This window comes from Eublepharis macularius, chromosome 8 (genome assembly GCF_028583425.1).
Source record: "Eublepharis macularius isolate TG4126 chromosome 8, MPM_Emac_v1.0, whole genome shotgun sequence".
NCBI classification, from domain to species: domain Eukaryota; kingdom Metazoa; phylum Chordata; class Lepidosauria; order Squamata; family Eublepharidae; genus Eublepharis; species Eublepharis macularius.
The window spans coordinates 43,499,205-43,522,604 of NC_072797.1; the positions used below are offsets into that span (position 1 = coordinate 43,499,205).

Sequence of the window (23,400 nt, forward strand, 5' to 3'; positions counted from 1 at the left end):
AGTTTATCATCTTCCAGTACTATTTAAAAATAAATGCCACAGTCTCCTCCTGATGGTGATGGAATTCTGGGATATTACCAATTTATCTAAAATAATTAAAATTACCGCTTCTCGTGGGACACATGCTTACCTATATGCTCTTCCACACATTCCGTAATTTCCAGCACCATAGGAACCACCAATAATTACTGTTATCTTTGGTACACTGGCACATGCCACAGCAGTTACCATCTTGGCACCATCTTTTGCTATTCCTCCAGCTTCATAATCTTTACCAACCATGAAACCTAATGAATTATAAGAGCAACACAATCATGGTCTTGCCTTATTATGTTGGAAAATTAAGGAAAAGGGGTTGTTCTTTTTGTTATTCAACCACTGTGCAGGGCAGTTTTTATGGCAATTTATAAATTAGTTGCTTAATGCCCAGAACAAATAGAGTTTGTTGTATGGATGGTAATTGATTTTTACTACTGCATACTGTCTCACCAGTGAATTATGAGTCTGCAGCTTCAAATAATACATTTTCCTTGAAAATTCAGCTACATAAATCATAGTAACGTATCAACTCACCTGTGATGTTTTGTAAGAACACAATGGGAATATTCCTCTGGCAACAAAGCTGAATGAAGTGGGTCCCCTATGAAATTAATAGAAGACTGGCAATTGACCTATTGACAGATAGCAGTCAAACAGCTCTTTCACATTCCTATTGTTAAAACTAATGAGTGCTTCCAAGCCTATGTTTAGCAAACTGCTGTCTTTTATATATAATATCATTTTTCCTAATTAAAAAACAAGCATATATGCTCAAAACTGCACTTGCCCAATTTTCTCCTTTGTAACTGATCCAACACATGAAGTTTGTTATTTTTCCTAACTGTAATAATCCTCTAATGATTTCTCCTCAAAGCAGCGACAGGAAGATTTCTTTAAAATACCTTTTCCTAATTAGGGTCTCTTATCTGATACAAAGCTGATCTATAAAGCAGTTACTCGCTCCTTGATAATTGCTGCATTAGCTTCAAAGTCAGTTCTAACACACGCAGATGTGATAAATGGAAGGTGGTAGTAACTGTGGTAACAGTTTGCTGCTGTTCTGAATGCTAGAAATAGCACAACAAGCTTACTGATAATAGGAAGCAGATCAAGTGGAGGAATTGTTTCAGAAAGGCTGAACTAGAGAAGCCCTTTCAAAATAACATTTCAAAAAAGTGTGTTTGCCTTGTCGATGGACAGGCAACATCTAAACTGTAAAAAGTTATGGATCTAGAGATTTTTTCCTGTTATGTAGCATTTTTTCCTGTTATGTAGGCTCAACTGTCCAGACTGCCAAGCTTTAGAGCAAGGATTTTAAAAAGCCCTTTCAATCTTGGAATGCAAGGGTAGGGGGCTTTAGCAAGAAGGGAAAGCTGGCAAGATCTGTTCCCTGAGTTCTCCAGATCCAAGCTTATGTTATTTTTTATCATCAGTTATTATGAAAAAGTTAATTATCCCCTCTGGCTTTCAGTCTATTAGTTTGTTTTTGTTCTTAGCAACAAACAGATCAGGGCTTTAGTAATTTTCTGAGTTATACTTGCCTTCTTTGCCGATTCTGAGAAGAGAACACCATTGTTTCCAATTATTCCTATAGGGTAACCAAATATCCTAGCAAATCCTGAAGAAAATGAAAAGTACCAAGAGGAAACTGCACGTTCATTTCATAGTTACAACTCGGAGGCCACCAAACCTAAAACATTCCATTATTGTATGTACAAATTGTCAGAGTATTGCAGCTACAATCTTTTTTAAAAAATGCTTGTTTCCAAGAAATTATTTTAAAATGTTTTAATAGATTACACAGACAAATTCAGCATACAAAACAAATACAGCTATAAAGGTGGAGGAAAGTTTTATAATACACAGAGGGATATTTTTGTGTGTGTGGTGGTGGTAATACTTACTGGTACTAAGTACCAGCACCATTTTTAGGGTCTCCCAAGTCCATGGGGGGGAATTGGTAGAAACCGGTACAACCTTACATGTGAGTACCGGCACCTTTTTTAAAAACAAAAACTCACTGATAATAATAATAATAACAACATTTGATTTATATACCGCCCTTCAGGACAACTTAATGCCCACTCAGAGCAGTTTACAAAGTATGTCATTATTATCCCTACAACAAAACACCCTGTGAGGTGGGAGGGGCTGAGAGAGCTTCAAAGAGCCGTGACTAGCCCAAGGTCACCAAGCTGGCTTCAAGTGGAGCAGTGGGGAATCAAACCCGGCTCTCCAGATTAGAGTCCCACACTCTTAATCACTACACCAAACTATAGTGATAATACATAACTGTATGATAATACATAATTTACATAATACATAATTTACATTAAAATAATACCTGTGATTAAGGTATCCCCGTATAAGGCCTTAAATTCATCAAATTTACTTCCATCTACAATTCTAGCAATGACCTTCAGTAGGAAAAACAAAAAAGACACCCATTATTAGTACTTTACTCTTTACTACAACTCAAGATGCTTTTAAGAACATCTTCGCTTAAGAAAAGGAATTAGAAGCATAGTAATCAGACTCCCAGGCAAGCCCGATCAATGAGTTGTAATTATTGGCCTCTTGCTATTGTCCAACAGCAGCCACCCCACAAAAGCCATTATGACGTGGTAATTAGATTTTCAGACTAGGATCTGAGAGACCCAGGTTTGAATCCCAACTCTGCCATGGATGCTACCTGGGTGACCTTGGGCCAGCGACACACCCTCAAGCCTAACCTCCCTCCCAGGGTGGTTGTGAGGATAAAATGGAGCAAAGAATGATGGTGGCTGCTTTGGACTGCCATTGTGGAGGTGGAGTATAAATTAAGTAAATAAAGAATAAATATAGCTAAAGATGGGGGAGCAGGTAAATAGGCAGGTTTGTTTGTGGGAAGGAGAGAGGGAGAGAAGTTTAGGAAATGGGGGCTGGCAGGAGGTAAGAAAGAGGAAACTGTGTGGGGAGGGGGTTACATGGGAAAATGAGATGTCCCCCGTAAGTCCTTGCAGGTTTCCTACTATGCAACTGAGGTCTGGCCATCACCATGCAACTGGGCACAGTCCAGCCCAGCCAGCACAATGCAACCAGGCCCGTTCCATTCCAGCATCTGGCACCACCCAACTAGGGCACTCAACCTCCAGGTACAAATTTAGTTATCTCCAGGCTATAGACATCACTTCCCCTGGAGAAAAAATGGCTATTTTGGAGGGTAGATAGACTCTTTGGCATTATCCCCCACTGAGTTCCCTCCCTTCCTCAAAGCTGGTCATTCTCAGGCTCTACCCTCAAAATCTGTGGGAATTTCCCAACCTACAGTTGACAACTCTACACGCACTGCAACTAGAATTTTTCCAGGGAGAGGCTGGCAAGGGAAGGGAAGGAGGGAATGATAAACACAGGGGGTCAGATGAAGGTTGGCTGGTGTGTGGGAAGGAGAAAAGGAAGCAGGAAACGAGGAGAGGCTATAGGGGCTAACAGGAAGGAAAAGAGGAAATACAGAGGAAAATGTGGTGCCTCCTCTGATCTAGCAGGTTCCCCACTTTTAATTTATTAATAATGGATTGGCCCAAACATTAAAACCATTGAACATCTAAAAGTTGTTCAACTAAAAGTTGTTTGGATCAGCATGTTAAGTTTGCTCAATGCCAATGCTCAGTTTAGTTTTAAAAACTTGAAGCTGAAATCTTCATCCAGCCACAGGACTCTTGTGACTGTCAACAACAGTTACCCTCAACAGAAAGATTTAATAAACAATCAGGAGATTAGAGAAAAGTTAGCAGGAACATTCAAGAAAGGGCTGTTTGATAAGTAGGTTTGAACTTAACTGCCTGGAAAAGAAGTACAACCTGTGAACATCTGTTGAAGATAGTTCTTGAGCCTCTGCTTGTGTGCAAAGGGCCCTTAACACGCACATGTGGCTTTGAAACTGTATTTTAGATGTATACCTCTCGGACATCAAAATTTCTTTTAAGCTGTTCTCCAACTATTCCATAGAGTTCATCAGCAGGAAACAAAGGTTCTTCGGAAGGTTCTATTGTCACCTGCAATTAATTCAAAACACTAAGAAAACAATCACAAGAGAACGGGCTCAAACTTCTGCAACTGAATCACAACTTATTTAAACTTGCGCAGGATTTTTAGAACATTCTTTATTCTCTTTACTTCACAGTCCTGTACAGCCATAGCTATGTTATGTTGTTAATGCATTGCCAAAGAAGCTCTGTGGTTCAGTTAAGACACGTAACTAAAATCAGGATAAAAGAGCAAGAAGAGGTCATGGGACTATATGCACTCTGCTGTTACCACGATGTGTACCCAGTTTAAGCATTATTTTGTGACCACAGAGCCTTGAATTTATTTTGAAAGCATATAATCAGGATACTCAAAGTGAGATTTGGAACACTGCTGGTTTTACTTTAACCCTGGTGCAAATTTATGTGTAATGTTCGAACTGGAAAGAGGAGAGTGGAAATATGAGTGAAAATGAGGGGGGGGGGTTAAAAGAATGGTGTGCACTATCCTGACACCAAAACACAAAATTACCTGTCAGTCGAAGTAGGCCATGATGTTTAATCCAGTCAGTGACAGTGTTAACATGAACAGTTTTCATGAACAAGATTCTAGTTTCAAACACTGATGAACAGCTAATCCTGGTTAGAGATGGGCATGAACCGAAATAAAAACCAAAATTAAGCATGAACTAGGCCAATTCGTGGTTCGCGAACCACGGTTCGTCAGATCCCATTTCTGACGAACCGCCATGAACTTTGGGCTGGTTCGTTTTTTGGTTTGTGACTGCAGACAGCCTGGTGCCAGTCAATCAGTTTCCTAGGCAACAGGGGATGGCCTTCCTACAGACCTTATGCTGTCCCAGAAGTTGCCTTCTGCTGGCCCGGAAGTGATGATTTTCTGACCTAGATGTGATGTTTTCACAAACCAAATGAACCGGTTCGCGAACCAGGGGCAGGTTCGTGAAAGTTCGTGAAATTTGACAAACCACGAACTGCATGGTTCAGGGTTTTTCCAGTTCGGGCCCATCTCTAATCCTGGTTATGACTGATGAAGACATAAAACTATACCACAGTTAATTTTGACAAAGGAAAGAAGGAATTCACATTGCTGAGAGGAGGGCATGCAAGAACCAAAGTTCACTTCCAATCTTTTGGACATGGTTTAAGAGATTCAATGTATATATCTGTGCTGAGTCATACAGCAGCTTGAAACTTTATGTAGGGAATTTTTCATAGCACTGCAATCTGTACGGACCTCCTAAAACAATCTCACAGTAAAAGAAAATGACTTTATGTTAAAGTACTTAGTGTGTGTGGAAGTTAAAAACTATACTTACATCTACTTTCTTCTGGTAATTCAAACTTCTTACCACCTTTCTAGCTAAATGAAGTGCATGATCATCATTCAAAGCATAGTGATCAGTGACTCCCGATTTTCTGCACAGATTAAATACAGGACAATAGTGTATTAACAAGCAGACATTTCTATCTTCTACTGAGTTAGGAAATATTACCAGAGTACTAGTACTAGGTCAACCTGAAACATATTAGGTCTTACTGAAGAAAAAAATGGCCCCTGAAGAATATTTTAACTTTGATAACAGAGAAACCTATTTTATTTAAGTTTTGTCTGTTTTTCTCACTGAAACTCAAGACTGTACTAACTCAGTGTGAGTTAGTACAGTCAATATCAAAGACATTTCAACAAACATGTAATGGATATATACATGCATATTTGCAAAGATTTAAAGCCAGCAGAAATCCAATACAGATCTGAAGAAATGTTGTAATAGAAATAAGCAATTCTAAGACTAAGATATTAAACAAAATAGGAAATACCCAGCAGGGATCATACTTACAGCAATAGCAGTATGATAGCCATTGACAGCAGCAGCAGCAGATTCCACCACTAAGGGACCACACTAACTCTAGCAACATTTGGAACCTACACAACTTAAATGATGTGTGAATTTTATTATACCTGCAATGAAGATCAGCACCTCCAAGATCCTCTGCTGATACTTCTTCCCCTGTGGCTGCTTTAACCTGAAGATAAAAGCAAAATTTCAGAACAGCAGAAGATGGAGTTGGACCTTTAGCCATCCTTCACATTTTTAAAAAAAAATTACAAACAACAAATTGGCAAACTGTAAAATTTCGTATTTGATCTTGGCTCTTCAGAATTTGCTATTTATGATTCTCAAGGCTGATTATCTCACAAATCCACATAACCCCTGATCATGGTGAACTTTAACACACAGAGTCTGAAGTTGGTAAAACTCTGGTAGTATTCGCTTTAGTGCAGACGTAACACTACGCCAAGAATTAAACGAAAAGTGTCCTAGTCCCTTAACCATGCATAAGAGATTCGGAGATGCAAAGTCTATATTGGGATTCTGTGAAGTGGCATGCACTATTACAGACTAATAACAACTATTGCTATTATTGTTTTTATTAAGTATTATTATGTACAGGGTTCTTTACAGAACAACAACAAAAAGACAGATGATTGCCCCAAGGAGCTTACAATCTAAAATTTGACATAAGGGAGATATCAGAGAAAGGGAAGGAAGACAGACGTGACAATAAAAATGAGAAAAATATGCATTCGTTTATATTTACTTGGGCTGCATTTCAGTAGACATTAAGTATTCAGGTGCCAAAAAGTTCATGAAAAAGGTGTGTTCTAAAGAAGGATTTGAATGGAAAGAAGCAGCATCCCATGCAGGCACTCGTGAAGATAGCTCCAGGTATAATTAAGGGTAACAAGAGGAAAAACAACTTCACCTTAAGGGTGTGAAGCCTTTCAGAGAGCTGTGGTTGGTGGAGCTGCAAGGTGAGTCACATTCAGGGCGATACAGAAATATGAGAAAGTGAACAAGGAAGGGGAAAGTCTTGAAGGGGTTTAAAAGCAGGGATCAGAAGTTTGTGCCAGAAAAAGACACACAGCCAGCACAGGGATTTCAAGAATGGTGTCTTTTAGCGTAAGAGATGTGAATCATTTCTACTTCAGTTCTGGATACAGGAGTGAGCACCACCGTGTGCCAACAGAAAGCCAACAAAGAATGAAGGCTTGCAGCAGACAAGGTGAGAGTTGACTACTACAGCGTAAGTCAGAGTGGCCTTTTCTGCACGGGAAATTTTCATCGGTTCTGGCCCCATACAGCTTCAATGTATCCTCCGAGTTCTGCATGCAGAATCCTGCTCAATATTTTAAACTTTTCCTCCAGAAAGCCTCAGCCAATAAACAAACAGATCTTTTAAAATTTGGAGCACAAACAGGGTGAGGTAGAGGTTAACCACAACCTCCTCTAATTGCCCAATGTTACAACGTTGTAACCCATGAACATGGAAACAAACAAACAAAACCCGCATTGATGAAACTGCTGACATCATCTTTCCCCAGAAAGCCCACAGCAGAAAAAGGGCATTTTTCTAAACGCAGGAATAAAAACCAGACACCACTTCAGTTCGAGTCCCTCAAGAGTGGAATTATGGAAGCCCAAAGCAGATCCGATCCTCATGGGCCGAATACCCAGAAAGCCTTCCAAAAAGGAGTTCGCGCCCGCAGAATACACAAAGCCAGAATGGTATCCTTTAGTGTGAGAGATGTGAATCATTTCAATTTCAGTTCTGGATACAGATATGAGTGCCACAGCATGCCAATAGAACAGAGGCATGCAGAAGATAAGGTGAGAGATGACTACAGCATTAGTCAGAGTATTTGCCTCAGGAGAGGAGAGGGCAGGCTACATTTTTGCAGTATTTTATGTAAGAAGCAACATGACTTAGTGATGGGCTGACTAATGGGGGGGCAAAGGAAAGGGAGGAATTAAAGATAATCATATTAACAATATGAATGGTGATGCTATCAATGGATATGGATAACAGAAAAGGAGAGGGATGCTTCAGAAGAAAGATGAGAAGCTTGGTCTTGGAATTTTGAGTAAAAAATGACGGTGAAACATTCTGTTAGATAACAGGCAGGCAACTGGGGATACTGATTTGGATGGGGGGGGAGACACAGCTACGAGAATACAGGTGACTGAGACATAGCTATGAGAGCACAGGTATCACTAGAGGTTACCCCACAGATCCCTCAGACCCTCTAACACAGAGGAAGAAAGCAATTAAAATAACACATCAGCTTATTTCATGAAAAATTTGTAGACTAGGCATTCTGGAAACAGAGAAAATATGATCATACAGGAGAAGAAGAATCCATTGAACAATCTTTCTACAGAACCCTGATTTGCCTAGCATTATTTTAAAGCTTCCCTTGAATTATTTCAGTGGGGCATATTTTGGGTCAGCACGTGTTAGGTGGTTATCTATGCCATCTTCAGAGCAGCATACACAGAGAGAGACTTTCATATACCAGATGAAATAGTAGAGTTGCCCAGTTAAAAAATCCTTAATGATGACATGTTTAACAATTTTCACAAAGCATAATTTTAGTAATAACTGATATTAAAAAGTAGCTGCCTGATATTATGCTATATTACTATTCCAGCCAGCAGTATCAAAGTCTACCTGCATAAAAATCCTTGATTTTGAAAAAGATGCGACACGTACTTTTTCTAATGTGATACAATTAGTGCCTAAAATTCCAAGAGAAAATTAGATAACAAATTAATTAGTACTAAATGGCACTGTTTCGTCATCCAAGGTTGCTATTGATTTTCTTTGCCTGCTTTTGCTGATTACTTTGTACCATAAAACCGTCACTGACACAGGAAAACACTATGTGTACTAAAATCGTTATTCTTGCAATCTAAGCATTTGCAATTTTTTCTGCTGCAAGACAACTTGGTGTGTAAAAGAAATCTGAGTAGCGACTATCAAATTCAGTCAAGCATTTCTCAACAGCTGCAGGTGTTTGTACTTCATGTTTCTTGCTTATTGACATGAAACAAGAATTACTATTAAGTGCACAACTGTATTATTGGTAGGGGACTAACCTAATATTTTAAAGAGAGAAAAGGCGCATAGCACTGCCAGATATGAATCATGGCCCTGTAGGGAAAGGAGAGAGAATTTACTCCTCTACTTGGTTTTGTTAATCAAACCTGGACAACCTGTTCTGTTATTAGCATGGGGTAAATGGAAAAGACTGTTTTTAAAGGACACATCTTTTCTCCTGTTTAAATTCTGACAAAAGCATAGTGAACATGGTTTCAATTAATAAAGCTGAGTAGGATGTAAATTGCCTCTCAAATCAGGACTATACATATGTACAATTCGCTTTTTACAGATGGACATAGATCTGTGGTCTGCATCTGACCTGATTCTATCCTCTACTGAATTTGTAGAGTACATTGTGTATATTCCGGCCACACTGACCTGGATAGCCCAGGTGAGCCTGATCTCATCAAATCTCAGAAGCTAAGCAGGTTCAGCCTTGGTTAGTTACTGGATGGGAGACCTCTGACGAAGACCAGGGTCATTGAGGCAAGCAATGGCAAAATCACTTCTGTTAGTCTTTTGCCATGAAAACCGCACCAAAGGTCACCATAAGTCAACTGTGACTTGAGGGCACTCTCTACCATCAAGATACTGGCTACAAACTGTATTTCTGGCTAAGGCATTTCAGGTAGCAAAACTAGAAAATACCTGCCCTGAGATTATGGACGTGCATTGCCAGTCAGTGTGGGGCTCTAACCCTCATCCCCATAAAATTAGTCAGTTGATGTCTCCTCTGTTTACAGATTGACAAAGATCACTGATCTTCACCACATCTATTTCTGCCCCAAGATGCATAATCTTGTGAAGCCCAATTGCTACCATACTGAGTTTCAAATTAATTTGACATAATTTTTCCTTTTTCATTTATAACAAGAAAATCCAATATAAAATTCACCACTGAGCTCAGCAAAGACAGTCTGCAAAACAATTCAGTATTGGTTCTTTTCTTTAATAAAGACAGGGCTTTTTTTCAGCTGGAACGCGGTGGAATGGAGTTCCAGAACCTCTTGAAAATGATCACATGGCTGGTGGCCCCGCCCACTGATCTCCAGACAGAGGGGAGTTTAGATTGCTCTCCCCCCTCTGTCTGGAGATCAGGGGGCGGGGCCACCTGCCATGTGACCATTTTCTCTGAGGGCAACCCATGAGTTCAACCACCTCTTTTCCCAGAAAAAGAGCCCTGAATAAAGAGATCCTACTTACTGCTCAGGGATCCGTAGAAACAACTGAAGACTTAAAGAGCACATGTACCATGCTGCTTTAAACATTTTCAAATGTGGCCTTTCTTTAGCTAACAAACCTCAAACTTTAAGGTTTTAAAGCTCACATTGTGTATTTTACTGTTGTCATTCCACTTTAGCGTACAGAAGTCCAGCATCCACAGCATGATGCAACAGATGCAATAAGAATCAAATCTGACGCTCAAGAAAATACTGATCTAATGTACCAAATAAAACCTTCATTTCATAGTTTTGATGGCATCCAATGATACAACAAAATACTGAATCTAACCATTCATGTAATGACACAATACAACACAACACCAATCTAGGAATTAAGAGGCCATTTCAGTTTACTGAACAATAAGATACAATTTAAAAAAAAAGGTAAGAGACTGCATCTGCTGAAGAAAAAATAAGAAAAGCTTAAAGGAGCAAGCAAGTCATTCTATTATCTAAGAGTCCATTAAATACTAAACGTTATAGTCAATGGTTTTGCTTGCTTTGTATGCTAACTTTTAAAATATATTACCTGATAAAGTTATCCAATAGAACCTCTTTATCTAAGAACAGTGTATCTACTTTATGGCCTGATTGAAATACGATGCTGGCAACACAAAAGAGTATCTCAGTGCAACTCTGCACCAGGGTCACTAACTCATTAAAGTGACACTGCAACCCACTCAAAGCAGCTACCCCAACTTACATTGCATGCTAGAGAGCCACAGCCCTTCTATTGCAATAGCATGCTAAGAACCGTGTAGCTACACTGCATGATTTGCAGCACCATTTAAACAAGCTGAAACTGGATCTCAGTGAGCTAAAGATGGATTTTCAGCATTGCATGTAAACACTTAGCCGCTTAATGACACAGGTAAACAATGTAATGTACCAGGCACATCCATTTTTATACATTTACTTTCCATGATAATTTTTTTTTAGTAAGTATAATTTTCACAAAGGTTTAACATGCTTTCCTATGTACAGTCAATGTATTTTATCACTGATCATTATCAAGCTCCTATAAAAAGTCTGTAATAGAATTTTTAGTAGCAACAAAACCGGTAAAGATTCCACAGGATGTTCAAAATCACGCACTCACCAGAGGTGGTCCTCCCAAGAAAATTGTTCCTTGCTTGCCAACTATTATACTTTCATCTGCCATTGCAGGCACATAGGCTCCTCCTGCTGTGCATGAACCCATAACCACGGCTATCTGATATAATAAACAGAAATTGTAAGGAAAAGAATAGAAGGGTTCGATGGACATAAATGTACTCATTTAATTTCAATTTTGCAACTCAACATATAACAACCGCTTCTTCCTTATCTCTCATATCTAAATGGAGGGTCAGTTGACCATGCTTTGGCATTATGTATCCCGCCAGCTTCCTCTTCACTCCTCTCATCACAAACTGTGACTCTATTAGTTACTACTTCTTCGGCGCAAAACATGGCTTCCTGACATATCCAAACTGGCAAACTTCACTTTGCACTTCGCCTCTAAACCAGGACTGCAAGCCACAATCCATCTATGGCTTGCAGTACTGATTTAAGGAGAACCATAGCTCACTATTTCAGAATACACATTATGGCACACTATGATTTATGCTACACTGGAGGTCACTGATTCCAGAGGGGAGAAAGGATGAGGAAGAAGCATGTGAGCGCAAGACTCATTCACATATAATGCATTATACCTGAATCTCCTGTAAGGTGTTCAGCAGACGTATTTCACCCTTATTTCAGCTCTTTAAAATGTACTCACTGATGCTAGTGTAGAGATACCAGGTGCTACCAGAGTTACCCTAAAACCTGGAAATAACACAAGGATGCAGCAGCACCTCTCCGTGGTACAACTTCAATAGTCCTTTTGCCCCCAACAGAACCTCAGGAAGAGTAGCAAGGCAGGAATCATGACTGCACACTTCTCTTCTGCCTCCTTGTTTTTCAAGCTGGCACAATCTCCTGGACAGCAGGAGAAGTGTAATAAGATCATGTGTATTCATTAAACACACACACACACACACACACACAAGCAGGATACTCCAATTCATTTCCACTTACATCTTCACACTTTTATCCTCTTCTTTGTTTTTCTCTTAATTTCTGTACTTTTTCTTAGACTTCTCGCACCTTGTTGTTGCAACTTTCCTATTGGCTTTATTCATCTCCAGTTCTTGTCATCTATTTTACACACTCTTGCTAACATTATTAATCTGTTCCTTTCTACCTCTCCCTTTTATTCTTTCCCCTCTTCTCATTCATTTTACCCATCTTAGGTCTAGAAGATCACTTTGTCATTATTCACTTTTTCACTATTTTATTCACTAGATCGCTATATTTCACTTTTTCACATTCCTCTTGACATCTTGAATTTTTCCATTTTTCAGTCCTTTCCATACTCTTGCAAAAGTTTCCAACAGTCTCCTAATATTATCAAGACTGATAATAAATTCTTGTTCTGATCACCATTTATTTTTGAGACATGGCTTTCAATGCTCTGTTTCTTGACTGGCTCCACCATTATATTTTTGGCCATTTCATTTAGTAGAGAGCTTTAGGTGAAAATTCTGTTTTCTTCCTTCTTGCTTTTTTGGATGTGTTCTTAGTGCCTCTTTTAAATACAAACATGTTCCTCCTAGTATCTACTTTGAATTTTTAATGCCCTTTCTGTACTTGATAGTTTACTGTTGATAAAGGTTTATAAAATTACACACAAAGTAAACAGAGTAGACAGAGAAACATTTTCTCCCTCTCCCAAAAAACTAGAATTTGAGGGCATCCAATGAAGTTGATGAGCAGTAGATTAAGGACAGACAAAATGAAATACTGCTTTACACAGCGAGTGAGTAAGACGTGGAATTCACTGCCAGAGGATGAAGTGATGACCACAGGCAGGCGCAGACACCTTTAAAAGGGGGTTAGTTTCACAGAGGATAAGCCCATCAATGGCCACTACCCATGGTGAGTAAAGGGAACCTCCACATTCAGAGGCCACATCGGGGGGAGGCCTCAGCCTCCATGCCCTGCTGTTGGCCCTCCAAAGTAACTGGTTGGCCACTGTGTGAGACAGGATGCTGGATGTGATGGGCCGCTGGTCTGATCCAGCAGGACTCTTCTTATGTTCTTACTATATGAAAGCAATCTCTACCTAGATGGATCAGTGGCATGAAGAAACCCACACCCATTCTTTCCCTGTTTCCCTTATATTTGTCCATTCCTCTGACCACCTCTGCATAGTTATTCTCCACTCACTTTTAAAATCCTATTGACTTCAGTGTTAAATCTTACCAGTGTTTCTTTTTAGTACTGGCCGAACCCATGCTTCACTTTCTGCTTCTACTGCTAGGACAAAGGTTTGGATTTTAATTATCTTATCTACAGACTACTGCAATTTGGGGGAGAGGGAGGTAGTCCTCCTCTGTCTCAACAAGTCACTTGTTGAGTGCACAGGCTGATTAAGGAAAGACGGCCCACGTAGGAGGGGAGGGATTTGGACTGGAAAGCCCCCTACATAAGGACAACTGCCCAGTGCCCTCAACTCATTGGGGAGAGCAAGTGAAGAAAATGCTTCCTTCGCATAGCAATAGACTACATTCAACTACTAAACTAATTATTAATATCATCAACTGCAACAGTTGATGGGCCACATAACTCATTCATTATGTTCTAAATAGGTGATAAGCATTGATAAAGTTGTAAGCACCAAACTGTAAGTGGAAAATTATTTCTTTACACACTTCACTGGAATAGATCCAAGACACAAAATGTGACAGCCAAGACACAAAATGCACATTTGTTTCCACATGTAGAACAAGGGTGGGTTTTTTTATCACAAACAGAAATGTGCTGTAATTGCAAGATGGCATTAATAGAGAGGTCTTCTCAAACACCTTCTTTCAAGAGGTAGTCATTAGTATAAGACGTGTACTATAAAATATAAACAGTATCCTAGCTGAAGCACTCAAGCCATGAAATGGGAAGAACAAAGCATGACATTTTTACTAGCGTTACTATTATATGCAAAAAGCTTCAGCTAGCAGTGAAGAGAAAGAAAACAATGTCACCTCCCAACCCTGCAATTTCAATAGCTATTTATTAAAAGCAAATGCATTTTATAAATTAGAGGGTCAGCCAGGCTTCACCATTAACTGAACAGGGCTGCATTATGCCCATTAAGTCTTCTGGAGACATGGTACAAAACCCCATTGGTAAATGCTCACACCAACAAGATGTTTGAAAGCACAAAAGTCTTATCTCAGTTTGATAAACACCACCATACTACTTCTCCCTACAAAATGTTTCATTATTGAATATCAATAGAATGGAACATTAATTATTTACCCACAGAATTATATAATTCACTGTTGCATGGGTGGACAGAGAACACTGTTTTCTATTAGATTCTGCATTGGACAATCTAAAAAAAGAAGTCATTGAGACACACTTTAACACTACTTACTAAATTGTGATTAGACATACCTATTTCTTTCCAGGACTCAAGCTCAGGGAAAAGTGTTTCTGTCTGTTGGCAACAGAAGCCATCTGTGCACAGCATTTATTGGCTAGTACCCATATAATTTCAAATCTATATCTAACCTTTCCTATTAACTGTTTGTAAGGAATCCTTTGCATTTTAATTTATTGAAGATGTTGAAAACTATGTTTTCAGGATTTGATGAAAGAGCACAGGGAAAGGGAAGAGAGCCATAAAACATTAGATGGGTCCTTGGATCACTCATGCTAGTCAAAGACTGGATGCACAAAAGCTGGAAATGGAAGCAGCCACAAGCAGTAGCTTAAGGGAAGGCTCAAGGAACCAGGAAATCAGGAACTCCCGCCTAGCAGTTCACTTTGGAATATACCAATACAACATCACACATCAAATGAAGAGGACTATTAGCAAAAAAAAAAAAAAAATACAACACAATATTTAGCCAGCTTGTTTGTAAGCAAAGTTACCTGTGGAATTCTTTTTGCGGACATGACTGCTTGGTTGTAGAAAATTCTACCAAAATGATCACGATCAGGAAACACTTCTGCTTGGCGAGGTAAATTTGCACCTCCAGAATCAACTGGTAAAGTAAAGATTAAAAATTATATAATTATGTAATAATTACTTATCAGGAAAGGATAGTGGAAGAATTGAGCTATATGTCATATTTAGGACTGAGAGAACTTGGCCATTTACGGCCTGATATAGGCCGTTTTGGGCCCAAATTGTGCCAAAACAAGCCCAAAATGGCCCAAATCAGCCTGGAATGGGCAGCTGTCACACAGCAGAGCACTCCCCTGCCTAGCAGTGCCCCAAATATGGCCGTTTAGGGCCTGATCCTGGCTATTCAGGGCCCAAATATGGTCCGAAACAGCCAGGATTGGTCCTAAAATGGCCAGGATCAGCCCTCTGCCAGGTGGGGGAACACTCCCCCACCCCGGCAGAGGCCCAATCTGGGTCATTTCAGATCTGATCCTGGCCGTTTCGGGCCCGATCTTGGCCATTTGGGGCCCAAACTGGGACCAAAATGGCCTAAAGGGGCCTAAAATGGCCAGGATCTGGTCACTGCCGAGTGGGGGAGTGTTCCTCTGCCCGACAGAGGCCCTATCCTGGCCGTTTCATGCCCAAACCTGGCCGATTTGGGCCTCAAATGGGCCTCAAATGGCCCAAACAGCCCAGATCGAGGCCCAAACAGCCTGGAACTGGCCGATGCCAGGCGGGGAAGAAGCCAAATCTTGACTGTTTTGGCCCCAGTCTGGCACATTTCAGGCCCTAAATTGTCCCCAAATGGCCAAAACGGCTCCAAAATATCTCAGATAGGGGTCAAAACAGCCTGGAACAGGCTGCTGCCGGGCAGGGGAACCCTTCCTCAGCAGCCCGATACTGGTCATTTTGGCTCTGATCTGGGCTGTTTTGGCCCCGATCCAGGCCCCCAAAATGGCCCGGAATGGGCCACTGCTGGGGGAACCCTCTGGTCACGTGGGTATTTTATAGAGGTGCCGGAATGCCGTTCCAGGGCATTCCAGCTCAAAAAAAAGACCTGCTCCTCCCCCACTATCCTGATCTGCATTATGATGTGGTAGTAAACATGTACAAAAATCCATCAACTGCACCTTCAATTCACCCTATTTTTAAGAAAGGAAAAGCCACATGTACTATATAAAAAGCATCATGGTTCTAAATCCAAAGCATTCACAGGTCAAGACAGGTGTGTCATGACACCATCCCCTTAAAAATAAACTCCCACTATTGGTCCATCAACAATTAATAACAGTTGCAATGAAACTCACCAAGATATAGACAAGGGAGATTATTTTGCATTGCAATTTCTTGGGCACGTAGATGTTTCTTCACTGTGATAGGATAATATGTTCCACCTTTGACAGTTGCATCATTGGCAATAATCAGACACTCCACTCTGAATTAAAAACATGAGAAGAGAAATAAATAATTCACAGTTTATTTTACTGTTGTTTTTATTCAATTATTTACATCCAACCTTTCCATTTTATAAAATCACTAAAAATACCAAATTAAAAATGTTTAAAGTCCAAGAAATCATAGTAAAAAACCTGAGTAGCCCATCAGGAAGAATGTTAGCTAACATAACCAAAGATATCACCCAACCATTAATTATAGCTAAATACTCTACACCACCTATTGCACCCAAGTACTCTTCTAGAACAGTTCTACAAAGTAATTTCAAAAATGATGGCTGTCAATTCTCAATTTGAAAGAAAAGGGTTATTATAATCCTCTATACACATAGAGCTCATTGAGAACACACAGAGCACATTTGGACACCTCTGCACCCCGTTACTGTAAGTATAGGAATTCAAGACTACCCTAAGGTTGCAATGCGAATTATCAGAAATACTAAATTCTGCAGCAAATGAGTTGGAACGGCACTCAATCTGCAATTTCAACCAATTTCCCCTTTCCACTGCAGATTCTTTCACACTCTTCTTCAGGTCTTCTATCTCCAGGAGCAGCATTTCATCAAGGACAATGGAAGCAGGGAGGCAGGAAAGTTCCATTCTGCTGATGGAAAAATGAGCCCATGTCTATGCCTCCCTTTACCAAGCTAGAAGTTATCACTATTTCAACTTCCTTGCAGTCACCAAACTAGCATGCCACACATCATTTGTTTGACTGGCAACAGCATTCTTTGCCAGCCAGTACCCAGTCAGTATAAAAAGTACAGCCATCAAACCTTTTGTTGTTGTTGCATCCTATTACTGCCCATTCATTTGTTCATGATATTGTTGAGTTTTTAATGCTGACATCATTTTTGGTTTTATTCACTATTAGAAACCTTTCTTGTGAGTTTAACACTTTCAAAATATAAAGAAGTTAGAAATGGATTTAAGAGACAGGAGACTACCAGTAGCGCTTCTTACCCAGACACACGTCCAATGCCTGTAATAATGCCTCCTGCAGGGACCTCTTCACTGCCATACAGCTGGAAACCTGCAAACTGGGAGAACTCTAGGAATGGAGACCTAAGAAATGATAAAAATCTCAAGAAAATTATTCCCAGGAAATCTGCTGACACTAATCAATGCCCTAGACAGACAACTTTTAAAATACCATTTTTATTATGGTTTTGTAATAAAATTACAAACATACTAAGCAATAAATATAAACAACATTATTAGAGCATATCATGTTTCAAACAAACACTGAAAACATAAAGTTAAAACCCTGTTAGAAACCAACAAGATATTTAATGTATAAGCTTTCGAGAGTCAAAGCTCCCTTCTATAGATACAGGGAGGAGCCTTATATCCCAGTCAGGAGGTGGGTGGCGTGAAGCAAAGAATGGAATCAGGATGTGAAGGTACAATGCAGCTTGATTAGTGCAGAAACTCACATCTGAAGTGAGATAAGGATCCTATGTCTCTATTGAGCCCCAGGAGTTCCATTGTTCTGAACTTGAGTTTATTTACAAGTTCAGAACAATTGGAAAGCACCCCATGTCCCCAGGGCATAAGATTCTTACCCATATCTTCTCCAGCAAACCTTTGGTCAAATACAATGCAATCTGAGAGGTGTTAAATACCACTGGCTTATTAACACTGTCTTCCATCAGCAGGTTAAGACTGTTTTATTTTGTTTGGCATACCTCCAGCAACTCTTTAGAAATATTCATTAGAAATATTCGTCTACCCTTTTCATCTATCTTAAGTATCTTTTACTTGTCGAGATGTATGAGAGGAGGATCACTATTTCCCCTGATTATCTGCAGCAGCAAATTGCTGAGAAAACAATCTGGATTTCAAGAGTGGAAAGGAATTTTTCTGAAGACAGATTTCCTGAAGAAATCAAATACTGTCATATATTGACAAAAAAATAAAGGCTCCAGAAAGTCTAAAGATGATCTCATTGAAGGTTTTAACAAAAATACTCTTTGAACTACTTATTATAAATAGGCTGGTTTTGGTTTCTTGGTCTTAATTATATCTCCTAAAAGAATTGTTATTCCATCAGAATCTAACTTCCCATGTAATATGGTTAGAAGAGCTTTGTTTGATGGTGTGCAGATATGATTCTTACGAGATGACTGCATCTCTTGGGGAAATTATATTCCATTAAGACCTTGTTTGCCATGTGATAAGAAAATTTTATTTCAAGAGGAACTCATTTCCCACATAATTTATTAATAAGAGCCCTAGAACTTGACAAAGACTATGATGTAACAATCCTGTTTCCCTTGCTTCTTTAAATAGTAAAAATTCCTTAATCTTAGATGTATTTTTTAAGAAAAATATTTTTGTAACAGGAACTCATTTCCCATATGATGTAGTCATAAGAATCTCCATAACGTGAAGAGTTAACTGCTAAGTTTTAGACTTCTTGAAGTTTTTTCCATGAAGATCACATTTCCTGTATGCTATTTTTATTTTCAATTTCTATTACTCTATTTGTTTCAGCAGGTACATTAATCACTAATATTTCCAGAAATAAAATTCCTTTATAACTCACCAGAAGTTTCAACAGGAATCTCCACCTGTACTGAATGTTAGGTGAACACAGATATTATGTTACAGGATTAAAGAGATCCAGAGGAGTTAGCTGTGTTAGTCTGTAGTAGCAAAATCAAAGAGTCCAGTAGCATCTTTAAGACTAACCAACTTTACTGTAGCATAAGCTTTCGAGAATCACAGTTCTCTTCGTCAGATGCGAGATAGGATTAAACAGCTGTCTCCTGGACAACACATCTGCTAAAACATCCTGGGAAATGAGTACTTAAACATCTTGGAATAGGAGGCAATCCTGTTTCCCTTGCTTCTCATTCTTTCTTCTTGTGATGGAGGAAGCTGGCTATAAGATCTCTCAGATGACTAGTAAATTGTTCTATTAATGGACCCGCTCTGTAAGCTCTTTCTGTTGCCAGGTCAGACATCCTGTCAGTGTCTAGGCTCAATTGGCCACCATGAGTGAAACGGCACAAGATCAGATTCTTTTGCCTTCTCTGGGACCCCCCAAAACTATAAACTGTTTATTTGGGACTGGCTTTCAAAGTGTTGTGTTATTTCTTTCTTTCATTGCTCTCTTATTTCCTGCAACAGCAATGCTAATTCTATTGCAAATTTAGCCACTGCTGCAGTATTCTTTAAGGATTCTTTGATTGCCGTTGCCTGGGTCAAAAAGAGTTCATAAAAGATTCTCATATTTTGTAGTATCTGATGACTTGCTGGTATCAATATCACTTACCATTGCCAAGTCTAACTGGTTCTGATGGATAACCTGGAAGGCTGTGGATTGGACTCTAGAATCATAGAATCATAGAGTTGGAAGGGGCCATACAGACCATCTAGTCCAACCCCCTGCCCAGTGCAGGTGGATAGGGAACTGGCTAGATAACCGCACCCAAAGAGTAGTTGTCAATGGCATCATGTCTGATTGGAGGGAGGTGTCCAGTGGAGTGCTATAAGGCTTGGTTTGAACCCAGTGCTTTGCAATATTTTCATAAATGATCTGGATGAGGGTGTGAAGAGATTACTCATTAAATTTGCAGATGACACCAAACAGGGAGGAGTAGCGAACATCCTTGAAGATTGGGATAGAATACCACAAGATCTGAACACACTGGAAAAGTGGGCAGACTTCAATAAAATGCAATTTAACATTGATAAGTGCCAGGTTCTCCACCTGGGTAACAAAAATGCAATGCATGCATACTGGATGAGGGATACACTCCTGGGTAGCAGCGTGTGTGAACAAGATCTTGGGATATGGGTAGATGGGAAGCTAAATATGAGGAGTCAGTGTGATGCAGCAGCAAAAATGGCAAATGCAATCTTGAGTTGTATCAACAAAGGCATAACATCCAAATCACAGGATGTCATTGTCCCACTATATATCATGTTGGCCAGACCCCACCTGGAGAACTGTGTGCAGTTCTGGAGTCCTCAAAGGATGTGGACAAACTGGAAGAGGTACAGAGGAAAGCAACCAGGATGAGTCCAAGCCCTATGAGGAAAGACTGAGGGGCTTGGGAATGTTCAGTTTGGAGAAGAGGAGGTTGAGGGCAGCCATGATTGCTCTCTGCAAGTATTTAAAAGGTTGTCATTAAGGGGAGGGGAGGGAACTGTTCCTGTTGGCAACAGAGGACAGTATTCAAAACAATGGGTTTAAACTACGGAAGAGAAGGTACCGGCTGGATATTAGGCATCAGCTGCCTAGGGGTGTGGTGGGTTCCCCTTCATTGGCAGTTTTCAAGGAGTGGCTGGATGAATACTTGTCAGAGATGCTTTTGGCCGTTCCTGCAGTGGGCAGGGGGTTGGATTAGATAGTCTGTAAGACTCCTTCCAGCTCTACAATTCTATGATTCTATTATTAAACTTGGCTGTTATTATTAAACTTCTCCGATGCTTTCCTCTGACTTGGTTTTATTTCCATTCAGAGGGAGTGGAGGGAATTTTTGAGGTCTCACTTGAAGAAGCTTTGTTCTCTACCCGTCCTCCACTTTTTCCAATTTTTACTGATATCACTGATAACTGTGATGTTTGTTTAAAAAGTAAGTTTGGGTCAGCAAGTATGGCACTCAGATTACTGACTAAATAAGAATGGTGTCATTTCCCCCTAGGTGAACAACTTTTAAAAGTTTGTCATTTAATAACCTGATTATACAAAACACAAAGTATTTTTGTGACAGTCTTAATTCCATTCTTCATTCCAAACAACAGATATTTTTATAATTTGAAGTATTATTGACTATTATATTTAAAAGCAAGAAAACAAAAAACTGTACTAACTTCTACATCTTGTGTGTTAAAATACTAATCCTGAAGAGGAAAACACTCACCCAGGATCTATAAGTCTGTCAATTCTCTCTCTAGGTAACAATTTTCCTCTTGACGTGTGAAGGCTCCGTGCTTTCTCTCCACCACCTGTCATTGAAAGGCCTTGATAAGTCTCCATATACAACTTGCTGAATTAAAAAAAATCCCCATTTTCATAAAAGTTATGCAGAAAATATTTATTTTTAAAAATCTTTAATCTGAATCCTATTGTCATTTATTATTATGGATTTACTGTCATTCATTATTATAGATTATAACTGAAGACCTGGCAGGATTTGCAAGTGAAGCGACAGAAAATCCAGTTCCTCACTGCGGGTGCATCTCCAGATGTTTGGGTTATCATGTCTGTGTGTTTTAGGGTACTCACTCTGTGGCAAAATGGGTCCCACGGGGATTCATTCTACTATGAGGGATGTGGAATTTACTCAGCTGGCTCAGGTCTAAAGCTGTTAAGACTTTGATGTGGAATTCACTTCTCCAGCTGTATTTTACCACCACCACACAGACAGAATTCCTTTTCATTGTTATCAGCAACGTGCCTAATAACATAGATATTTTTCTATCTCTTAAGAGACTTTTCTTTACATTAAGACCCACCTTCCTATAAACCACCATGGATACAGGAGAACCTTAGAAAGTTCAGTTATTAGAGTAAGACAAATCCAGGTAGGCATCTCCGATTTTGGAGGGCTTTTTGAGAGCTATTTTTTAAAACATGGTAATTGCTATAGTGCTATAACACTATACCAATTATGATTATTTCCCCCACCCCCTTTCTGGTGCAGTGGGAGGTGGGGAAAGGAAGGAGAAAAGGCAGCGGACAAAGGAAGTGTTCAAAAAGTTCCTTTCCAGTAGCTGCCCTGCTAAAGTGCATGCCTCTGGATTCACAGCAAAACAGAATCCTTACTGTGTGAATGCAGCCCAGGTATGCAAGCCCTTTGGGCAAGGGTTGAAACACTTCTGTGTTTTCTACAGAGCTTAGCAGCCACTGACACAAAAAAAATGTTAAATTATACTTAGTTTTAATGTGTAGATATGTTGGTCTGCAGTAGAACAGCAGGATTTGAGCCCAGTGACACCTCAGGGACCAACAAGATTTTCAGGGTGTAAGCTTTCAAGAGTCAGAGCTTATGAAGAAACTTGTGTCTGAAGAAGGGAGCGCTGACTCTTGAAAACTTATACTTGAAACCCTTGTTGGTCTCTAAGGTGCCACTGGACTCAAATCAAATTGTATTTACTATAGCTTTTCTCATTTACTTCTTCAAAAACTGCGACTTTGCCACAATGCTGGAAGGAAATCCAATCAAACTGCTGTATATGGTGATATAATAAGAAAATATAGGACGTACCCAGTCGGATTTTTTCTGCTTGCTGTTGGAGTTCTGACACTAGCGCTTTCATCCGTTCATAATTTTCCTGGTAGGAGAATGAAAGTAAGTAGGAGAATGATTCAACTTTAATTTATTATATAGCTTTGTGCCCTAGAAAAACATTTAACGAGTGATATATATAATGAATAAAGAAAAAAGAAGCAGTTAACAACCACATTTATATGCCTTCTCCAAAACATATTCCTCCAAACTAGGTACAGATAAAGAGCCCCATGGCGCAGAGTGGTAAGCTGCAATACTGCAGCCCAAGCTCTGCTCACGTCCTGAGTTCGATCCTGGCAGAAGCCAGGTTCAGGTAGCCAACTCAAGGCTGACTCAGCCTTCCATCCTTCCAAGGTTGGTAAAATGAGTACCCAGTTTCCTCCTGGGAGTAAAGTGTAGATGACTGGAGAAGGCAATGGCAAACCACCCCATAAAAAGTCTGCCAAGAAAACGTCGTGATGCAAGAAGAAATGCTCCTTGAATTCTCTGGGC

General features: G+C 39.7%; 1 protein-coding gene across 1 annotated transcript in view; it reads right to left on the reverse strand.

Moving 5' to 3' along the window:
• Nucleotides 1-23,400, reverse strand: part of MCCC2 (methylcrotonyl-CoA carboxylase subunit 2) — a 37,308-nt gene that overhangs the window by 10,503 nt on the left and 3,405 nt on the right. Inside the window, exons 2-14 of the mRNA XM_054987077.1 lie at nt 22,885-22,951; nt 21,538-21,622; nt 17,627-17,728; nt 16,517-16,644; nt 15,194-15,306; nt 11,331-11,444; nt 6,025-6,089; nt 5,381-5,480; nt 3,978-4,073; nt 2,384-2,456; nt 1,581-1,657; nt 574-640; nt 131-287 (exon numbers count right to left, since the gene is read on the reverse strand). Coding sequence (XP_054843052.1) covers nt 131-287; nt 574-640; nt 1,581-1,657; nt 2,384-2,456; nt 3,978-4,073; nt 5,381-5,480; nt 6,025-6,089; nt 11,331-11,444; nt 15,194-15,306; nt 16,517-16,644; nt 17,627-17,728; nt 21,538-21,622; nt 22,885-22,951 — 1,244 coding nt within the window. The remainder of the gene's footprint in view (nt 1-130; nt 288-573; nt 641-1,580; nt 1,658-2,383; nt 2,457-3,977; nt 4,074-5,380; nt 5,481-6,024; nt 6,090-11,330; nt 11,445-15,193; nt 15,307-16,516; nt 16,645-17,626; nt 17,729-21,537; nt 21,623-22,884; nt 22,952-23,400) is intronic.